The 26,704-nt window shown below is 39.1% G+C and overlaps 1 protein-coding gene across 5 annotated transcripts in view; it reads right to left on the bottom strand.

The window, feature by feature from the left end:
* Positions 1 to 26,704, bottom strand: part of lrch1 (leucine-rich repeats and calponin homology (CH) domain containing 1) — a 74,304-nt gene that overhangs the window by 44,310 nt on the left and 3,290 nt on the right. For all 5 annotated transcript variants that reach the window (XM_056252016.1, XM_056252018.1, XM_056252017.1 and 2 more), the window contains exon 2: positions 2,111 to 2,255. In XM_056252016.1, the coding sequence (XP_056107991.1) occupies positions 2,111 to 2,255 (145 nt within the window). The remainder of the gene's footprint in view (positions 1 to 2,110; positions 2,256 to 26,704) is intronic.

Below are 26,704 nucleotides of genomic sequence, written 5' to 3'. Positions count from 1 at the left end.
TTTATATATAAAGAAATATTATATATATATATATATATATTATTATATACTGTATATATTTTCTTTATATATAAAGAAAATATATTTTCTTTGACATTTTTACATTATTTAGTTATTTTTATATATTTCTGTATATTTAAAATTCACTTTTTTTTTAGAAGTGTACACCTGAAGTGTATCTGAAAATAAAATTACGTTAAATTTAAGTTACATTTTTTTAAATTATTGTGATGCTAATATAATCTGTAACAGGGAAAAAAATAATAATATTCCAATAGGGTCCTCACACCATCGGTGCTCGGGCCCTAATAAAAGAATAAAGCTTTTACACTAGTATTCTTAGACTTTTAGACCCATTGTATATGAACATGATTAAATGTACAGTATATGTGTGAAATTACTATAATAAAATTATTACACAACAGCTGTGGCATTGAAGAGAGGCTTATGTGCATTACTAACTCATAAAAGATTGATATCCAAATATAAAATGATAAATAATCTGTTTTCCTGTAACGGTATAATTTCTGTCAATATGATATTAAACAGGAAAAAGGCTGATTTCAGGGAATTGTTCATGGGTTCATGAGAAGACAAACTTTGCCTGTTATGACTAGAGGATGACAGACAAATATCATTTTTATTTTAGCTGTGTGTGTGTGTGTAGGTTTAGGGGTAGGGGGATAGAATATAAAGTTTGTTCAATATAAAAATCATTGTCTATGGAAAGTCCCCATAGACATAAATCTCTCTCTCTCTCTCTCTCTCTCTCTCTCTCTCTCTCTCTCTCTCTCTCTCTCTCTCTCTCTCTCTCTCTCTCTCTCTCTCTCTCTCTCTCTCTCTCTCTCTCTCTCTCTCTCTCTCTCTCTCTCTCTCTCTCTCTCTCTGTGTGTGTGTGTGTGTGTGTTGAAGGAGGTACTAGAGGAAAAATATATAAATCTGTGTGCGAGTGTCTTTTCACTTTTTTTTGGTGCTTCCATATTCTGATTATCTTCCATCCATTTTTCATGACCTCACTCGGTTTTTCTGCTTGCTTTTCCATCTCCAGTTTATGTTCACTCTTCTCAACCATTCAAAAACTTAGTGCTTCATTAACTTCTTACAAAATAAATTCCATTGCTAATTAACTCAGTGTGAATATCAGGCATCCTGCAGGAGACATTTGGCTATAGAGAGAGAACTCAAACAGAGCGAGAGAGAGAGAGAGAGAGAGAGAGAGAGAGAGAGAGAGAGAGAGAGAGAGAGAGAGAGAGAGAGAGAGAGAGAGAGAGAGAGAGAGAGAGAGAGAGAGAGAGTGTGTGTGTGTGTGTGTGTGTGTGTGTGTGTGTGTGGCTGTATTTACATTTATTAGATGTGAACAGAAGCAGGAAGGACAACCAGAGGGGAAAAACATGTTTATTTGGTTCACTTCACTGCAGTATGTTATATGCCATGCACTTTAAGTTTGGGTTGTCCTATATGTTATTTAATAATCCTATGTATTATATTCGGAAAAGAATGCTAACACAATAATTATAGTACTGGTCAAAAGTTTGGGGAAGTCTCTTAAGCTCTCCAAGGTTGCATTTATTTGATGCATCACTGTCACGTGATCTTTCTGAATCATTCTGATATGCTAATTTGGTGCTTAAGAAACATTTCTTATTATTATCAATGTTGAAAACAGTAAAAAACAAATTTGCTGCTTATTTTTGCAAAAGAACAGCATTTATTTGAAATACAAATCTTTTGTAACATTATAGATTCTTTACTGCTACTTTTGATCAATTTAATGCATCCTCAATAATTTCTCTAAAAACAAAATGTACCGACCTCTAATTTTTTTAATTATAGTGTACCACAAATATTTTTTACGCTGTTTTTAAATATTATATGTAAACCAATATGCAATATGCACTGATAAGTGTTTTAAACAGTAATATGCTAAATTGTTGTAAAAAAAAACCTTTATGTTTAATTTTATTTATTTATTTTATTGAATTTATGTTGTATGTTAAATTGAGCGAGTGGTGTTCAGTTTTCATCTTGGCAATAAATATGGTTATCTTTAATCCAATTTGTAAAAAAATGTCTTAACTTTTGTGTGTGTGTGTGTTAGTGTGATGTTCACCTGATGTTTAGGCAGGTAAGGGACTGAAGGCTGATGATGGTATCAGGAATGCCTTTGATGCAGTTGTGATAAAGATTCAGTGTTTCCAGGGAGACCAGATGACACACCTCTGACGGGATGTCAATCAAGCGATTCTTCGACAGATCTGAGAGAAAAAAAGACAGCTCAGTTAACACTAGCACTTCAAAAAAAAAAATAGGTTAGAGAAGTTATTATGCAAAAAGCATGACTTCACATTGCACTTAATGCTACATTTGTTGTTGTAGTACCCTAACTAAACACAAGGAGGTGCTTTCATAACAACAGATATCAATGAAGAGAACACTAACAAAAACAACTGAGTGTGTGTGAAGTAGGGGATTCAAAGGTTAAGTATCCTTCCTGAACACACACACACGCAGTTCGAAAGCCATAATTGGTAGTGCCCAAGCTCAGTTAGTATTTCACGTGCCTAAAGGTGATGTCATTGTTTAAATGATGACATTTAACAAATGTGTGTGTAAGGGTTTAACTACCAGATCATTTTATCAAAGTGATTGGTGTTTTACTTTCAGGCCATGTTTTTATATCAAATTCATAGTAATATTAATGAAACTGTGCAGCAGTTGAATTTGCTTTGTGAGTGTGTGACTGAACTCCTGTATACATTATGTGTGCGTGCGTTTATGATACAACAAATGACAACTCCACCACTGACCTATAGCCTGTTGTCACTACACATTAGTGTTTCCAAGGAAACCATACACACAGACCTATGAGAGACTGTGTAAGTGCTAATAGTAAAAGACAGTCCAAGCCAGAAACGCACACACACTGTATTTTTCATGCATTAAATAAGCCTGTCAAGAATAAGGGGCCCTTAATACACTTCAGTATACATATAGACAAAAAAGTTTGACAGAAAAACACACTCACCCAATTTTATGAGACCGGACGTAAAGAAATAGTCCTACAATTAACCCTAATAAGAAGTTCAGAGGATAAAAAAACCCCACATGATAATCAAACCATAACTGACTAATTAAAAGCAGTAATAACAACTGGACTGGTCATACTCAAAATTTTATCCATACTAGGGATGCATCGATTTTGACTTTCTGCCCAATACTTATCAGCTTATAATTATTTTATTTTTTTTATAGCTTTTATAGCTTTTTTTTAGCTTATAATTATTAATTAACAATAGTATGCTATGTGCGATAACACCCTTGTGAAAAAGTACACTAATTAGCATACTTTACTATGCTAAAGTACTTATTACATAAAAATGGGTCGCAAGACCGTTTTGAGTGGGTTGCGGAGTGTGTAGTCAAAGAAACAAAAAATTCTAAAAGTTTTTCTGATGCAAGACTTTCATTTTGAAAGGCATGCTGGAAAGCTGTTGACTCTTCTGCAAAGACTTTGCTCTACTGTCAGACAGAACGCATTTTTCCTTTCCACTCCACTACTTTTCCATTGTTTTACTATGTAAACATGCTAGGCTGACGTGTTTGATCATTGCACTCGTGTCTTTTGCAGCATCTTGTGCATGACATGGTTCAGTATCTGCTATCAGATGAGTTGATGTCAGGCTGTATATCAGTGTCATTATTCTAATGGTTTTTTTCGTAACTTGAGGCGGTTCACACAGAATGTGTTTTTGCGGTTAAAATTAGTGGTCGACCGATATATCGCCAATGCCTAAATTTTTTCTGTTGGGCCGATGTGTTGGAAGTGGGACTTTATTATTGACAGCGCTCCACACTTTTATTTTGACGAGCGGCGCTGAGAACACCAGCGCCTGATCACACAGCGCTCACTCACATTCTCCATCTTCATTAGTTTACGATCTCTGTCAGTCATATCTAATACTTTGTTATAGACAGAACTGGTAAACAAAGAAAGTAAATTTTATATTGTTTGCTTTTTTATTTGTAACAGAAAAGGCAAACAATCAGGCTAAAATACTTTATCATTTATCGTCAAGATTCAGCAAATGTGCATCTACATAATTTAAACAAATTTCTGAATATATAATAAACATTTAATTTCACAAACCTTGCAGATTTAATCGAATCCACCTGTGAGATCTTGTGAAGTGTGCATTAGTAGCCTGCGTAAACGTGTTACTGCGAGTGACGGTCGGCCCGTGCGAAGTAAGTGAATGCGAACAGAAGATCAGCTTCACAGGAGACGCGATCGAAAAACTTTAAATCCTTCATTTTAAAATATGCTGTGCTATATCCAGTTGCCCACTGTGTCATATTCATATCGCTTTCACAGTGTGCTGTATGTAAAACTAGCGTTACCTTGTCTTTATTTTTAAAAATATGATTAGGCTACCAGTGTGCACGAAATTACCAGATTAGGCCTACTGAGTGTTACAGTGTTTACTTCCTTTTTATTCACATATTTTTAAACAATTACTTTATTTGTGAAAAAACACCACCTAATTGTCATCGTCTCTGTCATGTGTTAGTCTCTGTCTGCACTACAGTTCCCATCATCCTCCTTGGCCCACACCTGCACCTCCATTACCCTCACCTGCCAGCACTCATCATCATCTGCATCACCTGTGTTCTGCCAATCAGTGTTCATCTGTGTCACCTGGTTTCTGTTAATCTGTGGCTGTGTCCGAAATCTCCCACTACTCACTATATAGTGGACTATATAGTGAGCTCGCCATTTTGTAGTGCTGTCCGAATGTATAGTGATGATTATTATACCCTATATAGTCCACTCAATGTATCCCAGAATGCATTTTGAAAAGTAGTGTACAACCGATGGTCACTAACCCAAGCCCTACATACCATCATGCATTGCGCTGATCGTAAAAGACCTATCAGCATCATCATCTTTAACTTACAATTTGACGACGTCTCGCTAGCATAGCAAGAACAGTACGTCGTTTTCTGTGTCTAGAAATCCTGTTTCTTTTGCTAATCCGCAAAATCTTCTGAATCACGAGAACAAACAAAAAAGATGAATATTGAGTGGCATCTCCACAGAGTCTAAAAGCTGTTTTATTAAGAGTATAATGAGCAAGATATTTGATAATGTAGATCTGTTTTTTTTTTCCTAATGTCGACAGGCAAGAGAAAACGGTGTGGCGCGAAAATAAAATATATGAAATATGTGTATTAATTTTATTTATGTTTATAAGTTATAATCATGTGTGGAGTAACGCATTATAACAGAAACGGACAGAAATGACTTTTAATTTGACAATTTTGGAGAAATAAGCTCAATATAATGTAATGTATTTATATATATAAAAAAAAAATCTATTTAGCCCAGAGCTGGCTCGGCACCAGCTGACAGATGATGGCGCGTTTAATCAACGGCGCCGAGAGACGATCGAGTAGTGTCCGAAAGTGGTGTTTCTATTATGCTGGTGAGCTCACTATATAGTGCTCTACTCCCTACCCCCTACATAGGGGTTAGGGAGTACTGGTTTGAGTGGAGATTTCGGACACAGCCTGTGTTTGTATTTAGTTCCTTTCAGTTCAGCCAGTCTTTGTCGGTTCTTAGTTCTAATTAGTGTGTGTTCATCCTGCCTGTCTGTACCTGTTGGAATCTTATTATATTTTTTAATTGGAGCCTTCTGACTCATCGTCTTCACCTTCCTACACCACACCGTGACAGAAGAACCGACCAGTTAAATTTAATATGGGTAGTTCCCGCACCGATTCAATTTCTACCGATTGTCTACTGACCTGTTTCCAAGATGGCCGTCCAATCGAGGAATACGTGCCAGATTTTCTAGCTTTCACACTTGGTCAACTGAACAGATGGCGCCCTTATTAAAGTGTTCGGGCTTGGACTGGACTATCCCCTGCACCAACCAACTCCAGCAGCAGCGATCCCAGGTACGTTAGCTCAGTACCTGGATCATGTGCTGAGGTTGAGTGGCTCAGCCTTCACTGTGGGTGAGGCTGAGAATGATATCTCCACTCAACCACCATCACCACCTGCTCTTCACGTGATGCCTGATCTTCACGTCCTGCCTGACCAACTTGATCTTTACTTCATGTCTCGTCCCGCCGAGACCACCTGTTCAGGGTCTCATCCCACTAAGACCACCCGTCCAGTATCCCGCATGAATCCTCTGTTCCTGTCCTCGTCCAAGGTCCGGAAGAAATTCCCTTAATAGACTTTGACACCGAACCTGAGATTCTTCATGTCTACCGAGCCTGAGTGGCTTCACTTCATGTCTACCGAACCTGAGTTTCTTCACGTCATGTCTGCCGAGCCTGAACCTCTTCACTTCATGTCTGCAGACTAAGTTTCTTCACTTTATGTCTACAGAGCCTGAGCTTCTTCACATCAGCCCTGCCGAGCCTGAGCTCCACGTCAGCCCTGCCGAGCTCCACGTCAGCCCTGCCGAGCCTGCACTCCACGTCAGTCCTGCCAAGCCTGAGCTTCTACACGTCAGTCCTGCCGAGCCTGCACTCCACGTCAGTCCTGCCAAGCCTGAGCTTCTACACGTCAGTCCTGCCGAGCCTGCACTTCACGTCAGTCCTGCCAAGCCTGAGCTTCTACACGTCAGTCCTGCCGAGCTTGAGCTTCTCCATGTCAGCACTGCCGAGCCTGCGCTTCACGTCAGTCCTGCCAAGCATGCGCGTCATGCCCGCCGACCCAGAGACTGTTCACGTCATGCCCGCCGACCCAGAGACTGTTCACGTCATGCCCACCGACCCAGAGATTGTTCACGCCAAGTCAGCCTCCACTGAACCCTCACCTCCGGCCAAGATGGCCGCCTCACCGCCTGAACCCTCACCTCCGGCCAAGATGGCCGCCTTGCCGCCTGAACCCTCAAGGCCTGTCCCTAGGCCTGTCCCCAAAACTCCACCCAAGAAAAAAAAATTTTTGGGGGGGGGGGGGTGATGGGGGGCTATACGTCCTCTGCCACAGTGGCCAGACCGTCTCCGCCCGAAGGGAGGTCTCCGCCATGGCCGCCCGAAGGGTCGTCTCCAGCCTGGTCTCCCGAACTGCCGGTACCCACCTGGAGTCATCGGTCCCTGGTAACCCTCCGGGGGAGGACTCCAGGACAGACAGAACGCATCCCTCCCACCCTTATTTCACCTTGTACGGCGCGAGGACGCGCCTGCTGGGAGGAGGAGGAGGAGGGGGGGGAGTTCTGTCACAGTCACCACCTAATAGGCTTTATGTGACCAAGCAGGAAAACAGATCACATCGCTTCCGATTCAGGTCTTTTGTATGTGCTTCATGAAATTTTTTTTATTAACAGTAGGCTACATGTTAGTATTTGTTATTTACTGTATCATGGTAACTAGTTTCCATAACCTTAACCCAAAATACCACCAATACTAAATTTGATGACTGTGGTGGCTCATACCAACTTACTAACTTTACTGTACAAATAAAAGCTATTTTGGGATTGCCTTACTTTATACTCTGTAATAATGTTTATTCATCCATTTGGTGTAATTCTATAATCTACATCCTAGATTCTGAATTTCCTCATTTCAGGGCAGACAAATTACAAAGGGTCTAAAAATATTTGGCCAGACCTTTATTATTTAAAAGATGTGTATGTTGTAGCCATTTAATTTTAAGTGCTTTAAAAACAGCCCATAAAGCTCTTCAACTCAAACACTGGAGTGAACATGGCAGATAACCTAGATGTGTCTTAGTTACAGGCTGGCAGAACAACTGATGTGCTGGAGGCAACCATTAAGGGCAAAGGGTAACCAATCAGTTCTTATTACAATTAAACATCAGAGTATTAGTTTACTGAAAGGAAAATATGATTGGACAGCTATGTGTGCCACCAAACAGCCCTGTCAGCTCAGCCCATTCTCAGCTTTATGAGCAAAGATAAAAAAAACAGAGGGATGAATAATCATTTCATAATTTTAGGCCTGTAGGTCAAATCTACAGCCTGTGCAGATAAGCCTATAAGACCAACTAAACAACAAAATGAGGATTTAAAAAAAACATTTATACAGAGTTTGTTCAAGCGAACATTATATAACATTGTTCTAAAATCCCTTCCACTACTGTCAGGTACAGCCAAGAAAGAGAGAGACAGAAGACAACACACAGACCCGGAAACACAAGAAAACATGCCCCCATGATGTGCTGCAGGACGGAGCTAGAAGAAAAGCTTTTTTTCTAGAGTACAACAGTCAGAACCTCTTCACAGACTCCTGATTTTCTTAGCCATACAGACGTCGCTCTCACGGTCTCTCATCTCCGATCTGTCTCTGTGTGAATTGTCTCTCTGTCTTGCTGAGCTGTAACAGCAGTCCGTGTTGAGGCTGTTTGTTCTGTTCAGAGCACACAATGGGCATCGAGATGGCACAGATGGCATGGATTATCAGACTAACCCTGATGAAAAGCACGCGCACAAACACACCTCATTTGCAAGAGCATGTACGTGTGTGTGTAGGTTTATTAAGATAATATGATAGCAAACAGATATATGAGAAATGGAACAGGAGGGAAGGATAGAAGAGAATGAGCCTGAATGGGAGGGAACAATGATGTAAGAGGATTCTGGGAAATGTAGGTCTGTAATGGGAGCCTGTAGTCAGCAACAACCCTGAACTATGATAACTAATAAGTATTAGTAGAGGATCCAAGTGCCCCTATTATGCTATTTTAAAGGTTCTTAATTTTGTTTTGGAGGTCTCCTACAACAGGTTTATATGCATTAAAGTAGGGGTGGGCGATCTGACGTTTTTATATCGTGATCGATCTTGAAGACGTCCATGATCTACTTTTTAAGCGAATCGTAGAGATCATGATCTTTTATGCTCTCGTAATACAGCAATGACTGCCTACTAGATGTCTGTGCTGACTGGTCAAATCGCCCCTCGTTAAAAGCCTAAACGAGCAAATCAGTCAAATCATCCAAGTGACAGTCGTGAAATAAAGTCTACTGCTGGACATTATTTTAAAAAGAGTTATTAAAAGTGCATTAAACTGCGTAAGAGAGAGACTGATCCCCAAGCGCTTTCTGTGTGCGTGCTGCGAGACGGACGAGCAAAGTATTGGGGTTTCAGGCGCGCGCCTATATGGTCAAATATACACACAGATATGTCAAAATATCAAGTCTTGGCGAGTATTTACATAAAGACAGTCAGTTATGTCTTAAGTGAAACAATTTTGAAAGAAATCATATGCGTGTCATTATATTAGATTCGTGCATTTGGTAGTGTTTTAAAGTTTAACTCAGCGTTTTATGACTATTAACTGTCTAACTTATTGTTTAATGTAATAATGTGTTTTAAATGGAAAGCCATATGATGAATCAGTTCGTTATTAAGTGGCCAGTCTATAAAACAAGACCATTGCTTGTATATAGACGGTGCATAGGGACATGCACACAAAGACAAAACCCCATCAGAATAACACACAACAGTAAAATAATAATGCAATAAACATTAACATTTTGTAAAGACTCACATCTCCAAAACTATAGCAAGGAGAGTCAAATAGGTAATGGTATCGTTTAATAGAAAACTTTTTGTTTTATTTTTTGGGGAGAAAATCATTATATTTGGACATTCTCATGCTGAGAAAAGACAAATATATATATATTTTTTATTATTATTATTTTACATATATTTCTTATTTGACATGCAATTACTCAGTAAGCAAATAAGGTAGAAGGGAAATTATTTTTTGGTGAAGTTTCACTACATGTGAGCTGCATCTGGATCAAAATAGCAAGCATAAAGTAATCAAAAGTTACAGCATTTGGAACCAAGGTAGCCTTTTTGTTTAGCCCTTGACACCCCCTATAATAGGTATTTTTTTAATTGTTGTTCCACCGTGAGGAATATCTTGTGATCGATGCAATGGATTATTGATGGACTCATTTCTAATGGACTCATTTCAATCGGGAGCATCCACACAAGTAATGATGTTCCATTGATCTATGCATGTTCCATGAAGTTACGAGCGAAAATGGGCTTCACGTACAAAAACTTGCTCAATTTTAGTCAAAGCCCAAAACAATTATTCATGTTATATTCTACTCTGTAAGTGTCATGATTCTGCCCTCGTGTCCTTGATTTTCTCTAGTCTTGAGGCAGGATCATGACAGAATCATGTTTTGTGTGCAAGCACATGGTCTTGTGTTTTGAGCCATGTGCTTGTGTTGTCTCGTTACGTTACCCCGCCCCCTTGTTATCCTCGTCTCGTCATTATTGTCTAGTCAGCTTCACCTGTCTTTGTCATTAGTGTTCCCCTATTTCATCCCCTTGTGTTTGCTGTCCTGTGCCGGTTCATTGTGTCACACTTTGTGAGAGTCTACCTGTGAGTACCTTGTCTTTGGAGAACGTCTTGATCTTGTATTTGCTGTTTTATAGTCTAGTGTTTGTCTAGTGTTATCTAGTTTAGTTATCCCTCGTTTGTATTGCCTCTGTTTTGCCCCCTCGTGGGCTTTATTTTCCCCTGTTTTTCTGTTATAATAAACGTTGTGTAATTGTCTACCGTCTGCGCTTGGGTTCTTCTGCTATCATCATAACAGAATGAACCGGCCAAAACAGAACCCAGCAGACTGTATGTCTTTTCCTGCTATTCGACAGTCGACTGACCAGGAATTGTGGTGGCAGTCGGCCATCGCCGACAGCAAGTTGGGCAAGCTTCCTTTCCCTCCCCAGGGAGAGAGGTCCCTGAGGAGATATGCCCAGGCCGTGGAAGCAAGGAGGCTTTTCTTACCTGAGATCCTCACCAACCGTTACCTCATCGCAGGTCTCAATGTTCCCCCTCCTCTGGCTGAACGGGAGAGGCTGGTCCACCGCCCGTTTCGGGACATGGTGGACTGTTTGTGTCAGGAGGAGCAGCAGGGCTCCTCCACGGGCTCTCCACCTTCTGCCTGCCTGCCAGCTATTCCCGAGGGTCGAATGATAGGCGTCGCGACACTTGGGGACCAGGCTGGCTCCCTCACTACTCCTGGCACTTCTTCTACCCCCTTCGGTCTTCGAGGGAAACGAGGGAGGCGAACCTCGTGGGACTCTCCCTCAGAGTCCTCAGCGTCGGAGTCAATCCTGCCAGAGATAACCCCTCCTTCGCATGACACAGTCGCCGCCGTGCTTCCCCAACCCGTCTCAGCTCCGGCGATGGTCTCTGCTTCTCGACCTAGGAGAAAGAGGAGGAAGAGGGGAGCCTCCCGTTCTTCAAGCGCCATCCCAGATCCCACTCCAGCGAGTGCAGTCACAGAGCCCGCTGCAGTCACAGAGCCCGCTGCAGTCACAGAGCCCGCTGCAGTCACAGAGCCCGCTGCAGTCACAGTGCCCGCTGCAGTCACAGAGCCCGCCGCTGTGAAGGCGGTCCCAGCACCCGCTGCTGAGAGAACAGTTCCTGAGCTAACTTCTGAGAGAGCTGTTTCCGAGCTCGCTGCTCCAGCTCCTGAGAGTACTGCACAGGAGAGCGCTTCCGAGTTTAATATGAGCACTACATCTGAGTCTGAGTCGATTACTTCTCACCCTGTCTCCTGTCCTGTGCTGTCTCCTTCCCTGTCCCAGTCAAGTTCCCCCAGCGCTTCTCCACGTGTCACCCTGTCTCAGTCTAGTTCCCCTATGGCTTCTCCTCGAGTGCCTCCACCCAAGTCCGCCCGGAATCCTCGTCCCAAGCCCTCATCCCGTGGACCTAAGACCCCCAGCACACCCATCCACCCTGGACCACCCCCCATGAACTCTGTGTTTCCTCCGCCACCTCTTCCTTGTTTATTATTTTTAATGTTTCATCCTAACCCTGTTGTTGTGTTTTCGTGTTTGCCGTTACTGTTATTTGTCATGTTTTGTTGGTTTGTGTCGATGTCTCAGTCTGTCATGTCCCGTGTTTGATGTCCCCTTGAGGAGCGTCTGGTAGCCGCTCCTTAAGGTGGGGGTTCTGTCATGATTCTGCCCTCGTGTCCTTGATTTTCTCTAGTCTTGAGGCAGGATCATGACAGAATCATGTTTTGTGTGCAAGCACATGGTCTTGTGTTTTGATCCATGTGCTTGTGTTGTCTCGTTACGTTACCCCGCCCCCTTGTTATCCTCGTCTCGTCATTATTGTCTAGTCAGCTTCACCTGTCTTTGTCATTAGTGTTCCCCTATTTCATCCCCTTGTGTTTGCTGTCCTGTGCCGGTTCATTGTGTCACACTTTGTGAGAGTCTACCTGTGAGTACCTTGTCTTTGGAGAACGTCTTGATCTTGTATTTGCTGTTTTATAGTCTAGTGTTTGTCTAGTGTTATCTAGTTTAGTTATCCCTCGTTTGTATTGCCTCTGTTTTGCCCCCTCGTGGGCTTTATTTTCCCCTGTTTTTCTGTTATAATAAACGTTGTGTAATTGTCTACCGTCTGCGCTTGGGTTCTTCTGCTATCATCATAACAGTAAGAACTTTCAAATGACACATGACTATCTGAGCGGTATGATGTTTTGAATTTTTAAATGATCAGCAAATAACTCAGCACTACTTAGGAGTTAATCAAATTGGCTACATGCATTGTAAAGTTCTGACTCTAAGCTTTCAAATGACATCTACAGGTCCTTCTAAAAAAATTAGCATATTGTGATAAAGTTCATTATTTTCCATAATGTAATGATAAAAATTAAACTTTCATATATTTTAGATTCATTGCACACCAACTGAAATATTTCAGGTCTTTTATTGTTTTAATACTGATGATTTTGGCATACAGCTCATGAAAACCCAAAATTCCTGTCTAAAAAAATTAGCATATTTCATCCGACCAATAAAATAAGTGTTTTTAATACAAAAAAAAAGTCAACCTTCAAATAATTATGTTCAGTTATGCACTCAATAGTCAATACTTGGTCGGGAATCCTTTTGCAGAAATGACTGCTTCAATGCGGCGTGGCATGGAGGCAATCAGCCTGTGGCACTGCTGAGGTGTTATGGAGGCCCAGGATGCTTCGATAGCGGCCTTAAGCTCATCCAGAGTGTTGGGTCTTGCGTCTCTCAACTTTCTCTTCACAATATCCCACAGATTCTCTATGGGGTTCAGGTCAGGAGAGTTGGCAGGCCAATTGAGCACAGTAATACCATGGTCAGTAAACCATTTACCAGTGGTTTTGGCACTGAAAATGAAATCTTCATCTCCATAAAGCTTTTCAGCAGATGGAAGCATGAAGTGCTCCAAAATCTCCTGATAGCTAGCTGCATTGACCCTGCCCTTGATAAAACACAGTGCACCAACACCAGCAGCTGACAAGGCACCCCAGACCATCACTGACTGTGGGTACTTGACACTGGACTTCAGGCATTTTGGCATTTCCTTCTCCCCAGTCTTCCTCCAGACTCTGGCACCTTGATTTCCGAATGACATGCAAAACTGAGCAACAGTCCAGTGCTGCTTCTCTGTAGCCCAGGTCAGGCGCTTCTGCCGCTGTTTCTGGTTCAAAAGTGGCTTGACCTGGGGAATGCGGCACCTGTAGCCCATTTCCTGCACACGCCTGTGCACGGTGGCTCTGGATGTTTCTACTCCAGACTCAGTCCACTGCTTCCGCAGGTCCCCCAAGGTCTGGAATCGGTCCTTCTCCACAATCTTCCTCAGGGTCCGGTCACCTCTTCTCGTTGTGCAGCGTTTTTTTGCCACACTTTTTCCTTCCCACAGACTTCCCACTGAGGTGCCTTGATACAGCACTCTGGGAACAGCCTATTTGTTCAGAAATTTCTTTCTGTCTTACCCTCTTGCTTGAGGGTGTCAATGATGGCCTTCTGGACAGCAGTCAGGTCGGCAGTCTTACCCATGATTGCGGTTTTGAGTAATGAAACAGGCTGGGAGTTTTTAAAAGCCTCAGGAATCTTTTGCAGGTGTTTAGAGTTAATTAGTTGATTCAGATGATTAGGTTAATAGCTCGTTTAGAGACCCTTTTCATGATATGCTAATTATTTGAGACAGGAAATTTGGGTTTTCATGAGCTGTATGCCAAAATCATCAGTATTAAAACAATAAAAGACCTGAAATATTTCAGTTGGTGTGCAATGAATCTAAAATATATGAAAGTTTAATTTTTATCATTACTAGGGATGCACCGATATGAACATTTTGGCCGATACCGATAACCGATAATTCTTTACATTTGAAAGCCGATAACCGATATATTGGCCGATAAATCTAAATACAAATTTTTCTATACTTTGATAGCCTGTATAACAAAAGGCTCACCATTAAAAGCCTTGTCTCAAACACTTTTAACATAAATCAAACCTATACAATACAGTATAGCCTAGTTTGAACCAGTGTAAGATTCCTTATCTTTTAAAATTAATTTTACACTCATGTGGACAACTTTCTTTATAAAAAAATGGTACTTTATAATAAGGTTTAATTTTGTTAGCATTAGTTAGCATGACCCAACAATTTTATAAAACATTTTTAAGAAAGTTGTATCTGTTAACATTAGTCAATGCACTGTGAACTAACATGAACGCACATATTTTATTAACTAACAATAACAAAGGCTATTGCTCTCTGTTAGTTAATGCATTAACAAATGAGACCTTATTGTAAAGTGTTATCAAAAAATCTATTGCCTAACAAAAAATAAAATACATAAATAATGCAAACAAGTCATTGGATAACATTGGGCTGCATATAAAGAAACAAAATGCATGTCCCATGGATCAATAAAATGGAATCGCCTCCGCACGGACAATAAGAAAAAAATATTTTAATCAAACCATATCGTTGATGAAAATAATACGAGAACAAAATAATGTTAGTTATTAATTATAACGCAATGTTTTCGAATTTTTTTTAACATTTTTAATATTACATTGATAGTAAACATCTTTCATAGCTTAGTTACTGTTTCAAATTACATTGCTGTGCGCGCGCTGAAGCTGAAGAGAAGGTTGATTGCTAGAAGGTTAATCAACTCAACGGTTGTTGAAGAATGCAAACCCAAAGAATTTACAAATGTATTACAATAGTGAATACAATTATAATTGTATGACAGTCCCAATCATAGCTTTTAATGTTTTGCATTGTTGTTTAATCTGCGCGCGCTGAAGCTGAAGAGAACGAGCACCGGCAAAAACTGAAGAACTTTTCTAGCAGGTTGTTTAAATCCACGAACGAAACGCATCATATGGGATTAATTAGATATTTATATTACGACTTATCTGCACAAAATGACGTGAATGCATTATCGAACTTGTGCTGGTCATAATGTAGGCTAATCCCTGTTCTGGACGCGCTATTCTCACAACAACACGCTGAAACGGTGCTAAACATTGAATTCACAACGTTTTATTACATTTAGTGTTCTCATTATAATGGCATGTATATGACAGTCCCAATTATAGTTATAAATGTGCATTGCTGTTTGAGCTGCGCAACGCTAAAATGATCAAAGATGATCACAGCAAAGATGATCACCGGTACAATGAAGCGCTACATCGTTCATTAACTCAACCAAACGCATCCTATATTAGATTAATCAGATATATATACACCAAATAAACATATTAAAACTTACAATGGCGCAGAATGCTGCGAATGCTCAAGAGAACTTGACTGTGCTTGTCATGAAGGCTAAACTCCATAGACGCGCTCTTTCCGCCACAACGCGCTCGTCGCGCTGAAACACTGGCGAACAACAATTCACAACATTCTTTTGCGTGTTTTTATTATAATGTTATGAAGCCTATGTGACAGATTTGTGCTGCACATGTTGCACTGAACTGTATCTTCCTTTTCGAAGTGAATCCAATCATTCAGAACCATCATGGCGAACAGCGCGCATCTCTCAACTGAAGTAAATAATCTATCTATCGGCTTTGATATATCGGCCCAATTTTCTTATCGGACCGATAACGATAACATCAAAAAATATCATTTATCGGCCGATATCGATATGTGGTCGATATATCGTGCATCCCTAATCATTACATTATGGAAAATAATGAACTATCACAATATGCTAATTTTTTTAGAAGGACCTGTATTTTGTGTTGATCAAGGCAGTAGTTTTGAAAAATATGATTTTCTTTTTTTCGTAGAGCTACGTGGGACTCGCGGGTGGTACACTCTGTTTTAGAGGGATTACTCAGCACTCATTTAGAGTTGATCGAAATGGTTAGACAAAATAAACAAATTATTTTATATAAAATATAATTGTGATGTCACACAGGGATAAAATATACTTTTTACCGTATATTGTATCATAACAATAACCAATGAACAGCTTTTTTTTGGTTTAGCATTTTTACAATTTACATTTGAATAAAAACACTAATGTAAAAACTACAAAAAACGTTTACAGTGATATACAATTGTATTCTGTATAAACTACATATTTGGCTTGGGGTAAGATTTTGAAATAGCAGCAGTATCTTATACACAGACACAGATATACTTCTGACTGAGTAAGTGAAGTTGATTGCATCTCTCCTTTCATTTGAGCTCTAATCCCTTATTCTTTCACTTAAACACTCTTGTCCTCCTCAGATTGCCTCTGAAGTGGGAAAAGAACGTAGAAACACAGTCTGTCATTATGTTGCTCTGGGTGTGGCCTCATCCTGCGGCGTATAGCTGAAATAATCAGCTGAGCATATGTGTGTGTGTGTGTGTGTGTGTGTGTGTGTGTGCTTGTGCACTTATTTACAGTATGTAATCAAACAGATGGTTCTGACTTAAATTTATACCAAGTGTGCACAAAAGTTAAATGCACGTGTACACGTGGAGTGGTGCATTTGTGCTTGAGCATTTTCTGCCACTCAGCATTTCTCTGTGTGCCCACTCTCACTGTCACGGTGTGTGTGTGTGTGTGTGTGTGTGTGTGTGTATGTATGTGTGCTCTTTGAGTTCTGTTGAATAAGCAAACTCTTTCTCTCTGACAGACAGTGGCAACACACACTGGATGGGAGGAGTATGTGTGTGTGTTTCTTTCCTCTCATGTTCATATTACAGACAAGACATCACAGCAGTGCTTTCATTTGATTATCACAGATGGAGTGAGGATCACCAAAAATAATAGTGAAATATAATTAAAGCTAACATGAAATGGAAGTTGCGATACTTCCCTATTGTGATTTTGCTTATTGCTTCTTTAACAAGAAGAAATGTAGAGGCTTGATTTTGTCCATCGGGAATTGATTTGATTATTGTCGTTTGCTATTGCTGCGATCTCATCTGTGCACAAAATAATTTATAATAAATACTGCAATATTCAATTAAAAACAACAATTGTCGATTTTGATTTCATTGTGACTTTAAACATTGACAAATATCTGTGTATTTATATGCTTCGCATGGCATCATGGCAATTCCAGAAAGGTTAACAATACAGTTCATCTGATGTCATTTGCTTTACAACAGATTTTTGTTCTCAAATGCTTTGTGTCTGACAGGCTGATCCTTAGCTTAGCAACATCAGAAAAAACTGACTGGTGTGCCACATTTGCTCTGACAATGATTCAACTTGTTTATGATTCTTTATGATGCATTAAGAAATCGAATATTTTCAGTCCGATTCATTTCAGTCCGTCACATTTCAGTTTGATTCGATTTGCTCATTTCGGTACAACTCACAACTGATTTGTTAAATGGTATTTTGGATAAGGAATGAAATAACAGTGCAATGTGCAATGGGTATTATTATTATTATCATAATTGATTTTTAAATTGCATAATCGATGCACTTCATTTTCATTGTCAGATCAATCCATCAATGCATTGCACACCAAGAGCTAGGTCTGATTTATTCTACCATATGATGACCTGATTAGCAAGCTCAGTCCATCTGTCCCCACCACACACACACAAGGCTTGCTGCAGTATTCGGTGTTACATGGTGTTCAACCGTACTTACTTACAAGTGACACTACAATTAACTGAAAGCATCTGCTCTGCTTCATACAGCACAAGCTGCAGAGTTGAAGCACAGTGTAGCAGGAGTCAGATTTCACTTATCACGTGACAAGAGTAAGGAGAGATGAGATGACTGACAAGACGATGGTGGAGGATTGGGTGCGCAACAGATCCCGAGAGTCATTGACAAATATCTTATCTTGTAAAATGTGCAGTCAGTACCGCAGCTCCCTATACACAGAGTACGAGTGATCATGACAGCAAGTGCGCATTCAAAAGCCATTTCAATACCCCACATAACATACACATACATATCCATATAAAGAAAACCACCCACACAACCCTTTCATTTCTGTATGACCGGGGACTTCTCATTAACATACTTTTCTTAAATTATGCCAAGTATTAGTAAGAAATACTAATACTTGTAGAAATTATTTAAGATATTCTTTAGTCTCTCTATGAACCGTTTTCCTTTAGATAGCATTGCCAGGGGAGTTTTTCCACATATTCAAAAGACTTTTGTCAATTATATGAGCATTGTATAGCAAGGCCATAAAAATATTAAAAGATTAACTCAAAGAGCAAGAGAACTATCCAATAAAAAAAATATATACTACACACATATCACCTTCATCAGTACACACACACACACACACTTTGACCCTCTTTCTGGTGTCGAGGTGGAGCTCTGATAAAGCGAGTGTCTCAGACTGTATGTAGGGCAGATGAATATGGGTAATAGCACAGTCTCAAGGACACAAACAGCTGGTGTCTGTACATACTACCTTATATTAAACTGAACAGGTCACCATTTACCAGGCAAATACCATGGTCAGCAAGGATACATTAATTTGATCAAAGGTGACAGTTAAGACATTCATAATGTTACAAAAGATTATCATTTAAAAAATATACTGTTGTTTTGAATTTCCTATTCATCAAAGAATTGTGGGGAAAAAGTGTATTACAGTTTCCACAAAAAATATTAAGCAGCACAACTGTTTTAACAGTTTGATAATAATAATAACTGTTTCTTGAGCAGCAAATCAGCATATAAGAATGGTTTCTAAAGGATTGTGTGACACTGAAGACTGGAGTAACGGCTGCTAAAAATGTACTAGCCAACATTTTAAAATATATTTAAATAGAAAAGCGTTATTTTAAATTGAAAGAAACATTTTACAATATTACTGTTTTTAGTGTAATTTGATCATATAAATGCAGCCCAAGCGGGCTTATGTTACCAACCCAAACTTTTGAACGAGGTATATGTAAAGGTAGTAGGAGTTTTTTTTTACTGTCCTAAATAAAAGGACCAGTGTATTGCATTTAAATAGGCTTAAAAATGAAAAACAAAAGACAGGGTGTGATAATGAACCATGTTGATGATGGTGTTCTCTGATGCTGATGTGTTTTTTTCTCTAACCTTGGTCCGATGCCCCAATTTAATTTGTATATCTTTCTAACTGTATACCAGCATAACACAGGTTTATTCTGTAAGACAGAGGCAGGATGTTGTCTCCTCCCTGGCTCATTGTATGACAACATGTGCAGAAAAGGCCATTTCCTCCTGGAGAAACATGGGAAACACACACACATTTACACACCCCTTCCCAAACACATGAAAACCTGTTCGGGTACTGCCTGCAAAGAAATCTCACAATGCTTTAATTGGGCATTTAAATTATTCCAATTTTTTGTTTTAATAAGATGCTTTATACTGTAAGACTGGAAAAACTGGATTCTAATCTTCATTTCTTTCCCTCATCCCCCACTCCTTCCCCCCATGCAAAGATCACCAAAAACTCACTCAAGAATCTAAATGGTTTAATGTGAATGATTATCATCGAGTATTATACATGTTTAGTATCATTTAAAATGTCAGGGTGACTGGTAAAAATGTCTCATTCCCAAAGAGTAAAACGAAAGGTAATAAGGTTTTTAAGAGTTTAGAGATGACTGACACACAAAGGAAGGTAGGCAAATGGTCTCCTATTCTCAAAAGGTGTAACTAACCTCTAAATGCAAATTTCCATTGTTAGCATGTTTCCATGTGAAAGAGGTTCTGTCTATATAAAGAAATGCAGCAAAAGGATCGGGGCCTTCTGTATGTCAGATCAGCCTGTGAATGTTGAGAGCCGCCGGGACTCTCAGCTTCATGTATTTCCTAATGTTGGGTTCGCATCTCTTCTCTTTATTCCAGAGCATTTGATGTTATTGTATTGATTATATTTGAACTGATTATGAAATTGGCATGATACATTTACCTGACATAATAAATTGTTACATTTGATTATTCTAATTGACTTTGACTATTCTTTTTAACTCTTAAATGAAAATAATGTCAAACATTCGCTCACATTTAATGATGCACGGATATCATTAAAACCTTTTCATTTTTGGAGTCAGATGAAATAACGAGTGATACATATAAGAAAATGTATTGCATTTAATCAAATTACTTTGCCACGCGGAAAGACAGTAACATGCAGAGACCTTCCCCGCTGATCGGATGCCTCCATTGGCCCGATTTAGCCGGGTCTTACAATACAGTATGCAGAGTATAAGACCCCATTTATACCTGGTATTAAAATGCGATCCGTATCCAGATAAGTTATCCGGATAATAAAAAACGCATGTTAATGCAAGGTGTAAATACGTTGTGATCGGATCTGCCTGACCACATCTGGAGGTAGTCTGGCTCGCATTGTGTTCGGATCTTTACTAGGTGTAAACGCAATCCGTACAACGTGATGGCATTTGTACCTGCCAAACGTCATCCTCTGCCCGTGAAAACCACATCCCTCAGAAGTAACGTTAACGGTTCACTGTCGTAGCATTCACAGTAGCCGCAAAAACAACAGCTGCAAACAGGGCCTGTCGTCTTTTCTGTTTGCTCCTAATAGAAAAACGTTGAAAATGACCCCTACCGCGACAGAGAAAAAGTAGAAACAGGCGGTACAGTAATAGCATCTCTAACGATCCTACACCTGCCCATGTTGACAAACTACAGCTGATTTCCCGCCACCTCAGTGCTCACGCGCAGGTGTCACTCTGGAGGACAGAGATCCGAACTCAATGTGGATAACGAGAACGCATTAAAAATACAAGGTGTAAACGCAAAGGTAAGATCAGAACACTTATTATCCGGATAACTTATCTGGATACAGATCGCATTTTAATACCAGGTGTAAATGGGGTCTAAATGAAATCTGTGACAATTACTCAAACAAGTTGACAAAGATACACTTGAAGTGGCGTTTCATAACTTGACTTGACCTGCACTTCAGTCACTTCCGACAGACGGCCTAGTTTGCGTTTGCCTGACACAAATCAATGTGCAGTTTATTAAGAACTACAGTGGGGTCCAAAAATCTGACACCACTAGTAAAAATGTGTCTACTAGTACTAATATAAAATATGTTATTACCAACTGCATTACTATTATAACAACATGAGTGAAAAGTTTAATTGAAAAATGAGCATGAATTTTGTATTTGGTTTGTCCCTGTTTTGCTTTTTATGACAATTGTTTGTTTGTTTTTAACTTTAGTTTGTTTAGTTTAATGTATAGGTTGTTTATTGTGTTCTTCTTGTGGCCCACGAAAGTAATATATATACTAAGAAATATACTGAATATTTTATATTAGTATATATTTATATTTAGTATTATATTTATAATTTATATTTATGAAGTATAAATTACTTATTTAGTTTCTCAGATACCAGACATATAAAAAAAAATTATGGGTTTTCTAAGCTGTGTGATACATAACTGTAAATGTAAGCATTCATACATCCTATATAAACCTTATAAACATCCCGTAGGATCATTCAATAGTATCTAGGACAATTCCTACTACAACTACATGCAATTTGAAATTTCACTTGTCACAATCACTTGTTACAGAAACTGTAGAACCATAAACCATAAAGGTTCATGTGCTAGCAAACTAAATGTGTGCTGCTGAAGTTAGTCTTGAACTATGGAACGATTCCCATAATGACTGAAGTAAAAACAAAAATAAAACAAAGAAGTAAGCTAAAGGATAAGCATGACATGTGGCCAAAATGTGTGAACTTGCTTGGCTATTCATGTGAGACCACATTTCCTGAAAATGCCCTCACAAAAAGTGCGTGTAATGAGCAATTGTAATCTGAATTTATGAACAATAGAAGTCTATGGTAGGACAACACATCCAATATTTCTCGTTTCTGTCATTCTCTTCTTTCTGACAACAACGTTCTTTCCAACAGCTGGTTTAAGGACTGTCACACAGCATCTGATTTTACAGCAATAAAATTTATTCACAACCATCATGCAATGCTGTGACACTTTTACAAAACTACAGAAAATGGCGTAGGTTGGAAAGCCCTACAAGGGTACGAAGCCAAAACCCTTCAGGACACAGATGCCCCCATTAAGTCACACACACACACACTTTTTTTTAGAAATCCTCTTTAACAGGCCTCAATAGTGTCGGAACAGTAATGATTTAGATCGTAATACTTTATAAGGTTACATTTCTTTATGTTTATTAACTCATTATTTAACGCAACGCAAAATGAACCACCATTTTTACAGCATTTGTTCTGTTAATATTAAATATTTATCATTCATGCTTAATCATGAAACATTAATGTTAATTTACACAACTTGAAATCTTAACACAATATATGTAATAAAATCACATTAACCAAGATTAATAAATGTTGTAAATATTTTTCATTGTTAGTTCATGATACTACTTACTCCATTAACTAATGTTAACACACTGAACTTCACTGAAAAACAGTGGCTCTCAACATTTTTAATTCGAGGGCCCCCATATTGGTAAGATATTTTCACAGGTATTTCTGAATTAATGACCACGCTTGTTTTCAAACATCACTTATTTTCTCTGTGATTCATTTATATATCTGTTAGGGTGTTGCATGCAATTCTCTGAGACTATGACACCTGAAATAGAGAAGAGTCGACCCTTTGTGGCAGATGCATGTTTGCCTATCTTCCTTTCAGGTTCTATCAGTGAGTGTTTGAGTTTTGTAATGGGCGACAGGCTGTTGCCATGGTGCATTAGCAAACACTCTGAAAGGTGTTGATGTAATGCATCTTTAATGCATAATGTTTATCCAAAGTGTTGTTGCCCAGAGATAAGACACACTCCAATATTTGGGGGTTGGAGTAGCCTATTTGTGTGTACATGTGCGTGGGTTTTATCTCATAATACACCTACCAAAATATTAACATGTACCACAGAGTAGGGCTGTAGTCAACCAAAGAAATCCTTAGTCGACCAAAGTCCTGTCCTGCGCAACGATTAGTCGACAAAAAAAAAAAAAAAAAAAAAAAAAGACACGATGTTTTGATTGAACATTTTTGAACAATTGTCATAGCATTTATAAAACAACAACGAAAAAACATCAAAAATACATAAAACTATAATAATAATACAATTCTTTTAAAATTAAGTGATTTTTTTTTAACTGCAAAGTTAGAAGCTCTGTCCTAGGTCTATAGTAGGCTAACAGTCACAATCGCGCACCTGACCACACCACACGCTACACAAAATATAACTGCTATCTGCCACAATGAAAAATCCTAACAAAAGCTCTCGTTTACAGGCTGTAGCCTATATTCTTCTTTACTTGTCTTTCAAAGCTATGGGTTAACTTTTGTCCAGCCGATCTAGGAGTTTTAAAACAAACAGACAAAAAAACCCAAAGAGCCTAAAAAACAATCCTATTATAATAATAATAGGCTGTATTGTAGGACCGCATATGTAATTTTCGTTTTGTTACATTATTTAGGCTATTTTCAAATGCATCAAGTGTACAAATAAAAACAAAAACATATCAAGAAAACACAATCTATTGAGTCAGCATGATAAAGCCGTTAAAGGGACTGCTCACGTCTTTTGCGCGCTCAAGTTCGATTTCAAATGTAGGCGCGCGGTGTGCGCGCTCATGATGGAAGCAACGCGCTCTTTTTTTTTCAAGTGCGTCCACGCCGCATCGAGATAAAAACATATAGTGTATAAAAACATAAAAACCGAAACAAGTAGCATTATAACTGAATGAATACAGCTAAACTACCTATATTCCTTACTGAGCACGAAGCAGCAGCGCAGCCAGCCACAGGGGGGAACCGAGTGTTCTATGTGTGTGCGCTAAACTGTGGCGCTGTTACAAAATAGCCTAAATTAAAGCATTTAAAGTTGGGGATAAACCATAGGCTAATTATATTTAGAATACAGTAATATATAACTGCTTATAAAGGAATAAATATCAAATATCTTTCTATTGGTAAAAAAAAAAAAAAAAATACAACTGGTCGACCAATAAGAATGTCAGTCGACCAAGATGGCATCGACCGATTAGTCGACTAAACGACTAAAGTTGACAGCCCTACCACAGAGAAAGAAATTTGGATGTGAGATTATCTGCCAAAATGTTTTTCTGAGACTATCTTCTCTATACTTCGATCCTATTAACAGTTGTCACGCTAAAATTAAACCCTGACCATCCGCAACAAAATATGTGACTCAGAGAGCTTGTCAAAGAGAGGATTTGTGCTTGCATGCTCACATTTATGAAAATGCTATCATGTGGAAGAGGGTTTGTGTTGTGAGTGTGTATGCGTGTCGTATAAGTTTGTGTTTCTGTGTATATGTGTGTGTCCCAAAAATGAAACAAAAATGTGTACTTTGTGTAACAAGGTTAGTATGCATGTGTGTGAGGTGAGCTCATGTGTAACGTAATTGTGTGGGCTGACAGCAGAAAGAAGTAGGAGGTAGGAGGTGAGAGAGAGAGAGAGAGAGAGAGAGAGAGAGAGAGGGGGGGGGGGGGGGGGGGGTGGCTTCATCATAACATCATCTCTCACTTCAACAGGATAGATGATCACAGGTTACATGTAGTGCATGTAGGTGTTTGCATGTGAAGAGGAGTGTGTGGATCACACGCCACCTCACATGCTGCAAAAAAAGCAACAAAAACAGACCAAACTGCATCACATTGTGAGTGGGCCTGTGCTGCCTTTCTAAACTGCAGTGCATTCTGTTAGAGAACACAGAATGGATCTGTTAACTTCTTCTGATGCATGTGATCTGTGCCTTGCTTGCAGACTGATCTCATGAAATGGCGTATGTATGACACGCCAATTCGTATATGTTGGGCGCTATCAGTGGAACTGAACAATATCCCACTGCACGGTTCAGCTAGTTAACTCAGTCACACTTTTGGCATTTTTACTAGGGATTCACCAATATTAAAACGCTTAGGAACGGACAACCAATCGCGTACTTATTTGCGTGCTTTCTGTACGGTCACGGAAACACTGCACATTGTACATAAGCAGTAAGTTCAGTGTTTGAGAGGAAAAAGTCAAATGCTGACAGAAAACACAACAATGAGTAATAAAGAAGAGACCGTTTCTATGGAGTCAATATAATGCCACATATGTTTGCAAAAGAAAATAAAGTTCTGCAAAAGAAAAATAAAGTATTGAGCAAAAAAAAAGTTGTTTTGCAAACAAAAACAAAGAATTGCAAAATAAAAAATAAAGTAGTGCAAAAATAAAGATATAATTAATTGCAGACAAAAATAATGACAGCTGTAAAAAAAAAGCTTAGGAATATTTTGCAGCACGATAAATGTCTTTACTGTCACTTTTGATCACTTGCTGAGTAAAATAATTTCTTTAAAAACAAATCTTACTAATCCCAAACCTTTTAATGCTACAAATTTAGGTCTCAACAACTTAATGCACAGTATTAAAGATACATTTATACAATTACATATACACACACTACTGTGCATTTAAAACCGGTATTAAACTGTGTGCTTTCACTTTCAGTTGGGTTGGAATTTACAGAAAACTCCTTCTTGAAATGATGACTCCAATCACAACAAACAACAACAGGCATCTTCTTCCCTAAAAACAGAGCTCAAGGCCACAAAAACATTAAAAAAAAGTACACATGTGGTTTTATTAGCAGTGGAAAATACCCAACACCACCCGTGAAACTCTGTGAGGCTTTCTTCATGTAAAATGGTAGAGGGAGAGTGTGTGTATGGCAACATGTCCCAGCTTGAAATATCTTGAATCAGTAAAAAAAAAAAACATAACTTCTGAGGAATCCAGAGCTATGGGGAGAAATGGGAGCTGAAATCATCTGTGGCACAGTCAGGCACAGAACACCTGAATGAGTCCTAACCAACGCTTCTACTGAGGTCACAAATCTTGGGGCCCTTTGAAACATATCTGAAATATCTATAAGGATGCAGAGTGACAGTAAATAATAGTTGTGCTAACTTCACCGTTACTAATGGTAAGGATGACTTCATCTTTGTGAGCTGTGACACCATAAACAGCTAAAATGAGTTGCTGTTTAGTCACTTAATAACACTTCTTACATTCCAAATATCATAATGGACTGAAAGTATAATTTATTTCCTGCATTAAAGTACTTCAGAAGAGCTTCCAAGAATGCTAGGAATTTGCCATTTCCACGGTCTGCCCTTTCCTGTTTCCTATTTTAGCTGCTCTCCTGCCTCCGAGCTGAGGGGAGTGCGGAGGAATTCATGGGGAACGGAAGCAGATCTCCCGCTCAGTGGACATTCCCAACTGTCATCTTGGCTTTTCCCGCAGCCGTTCATGACTGCTGACCAAATCTTTCCTGTGAATGACTGTTCTCCATACATCGACTCGTTCACAGTTTATTTTGAAGCACTCAATTCATTGATTGGACCGAGTACTAGTCATTGGCTGCATCTGAAATCGCATACTCTCTTGAGTAGGTAATAAGTAAT

The sequence above is a fragment of the Rhinichthys klamathensis genome, unplaced genomic scaffold (genome assembly GCF_029890125.1).
Source record: "Rhinichthys klamathensis goyatoka isolate OS25496 unplaced genomic scaffold, OSU_Roscu_1.1 h1tg000090l_1, whole genome shotgun sequence".
Taxonomy (NCBI): Eukaryota; Metazoa; Chordata; class Actinopteri; order Cypriniformes; family Leuciscidae; genus Rhinichthys; species Rhinichthys klamathensis.
Note: the sequence above shows the minus strand (reverse complement) of the source record. Positions and strands in the feature narration are given on the sequence as shown.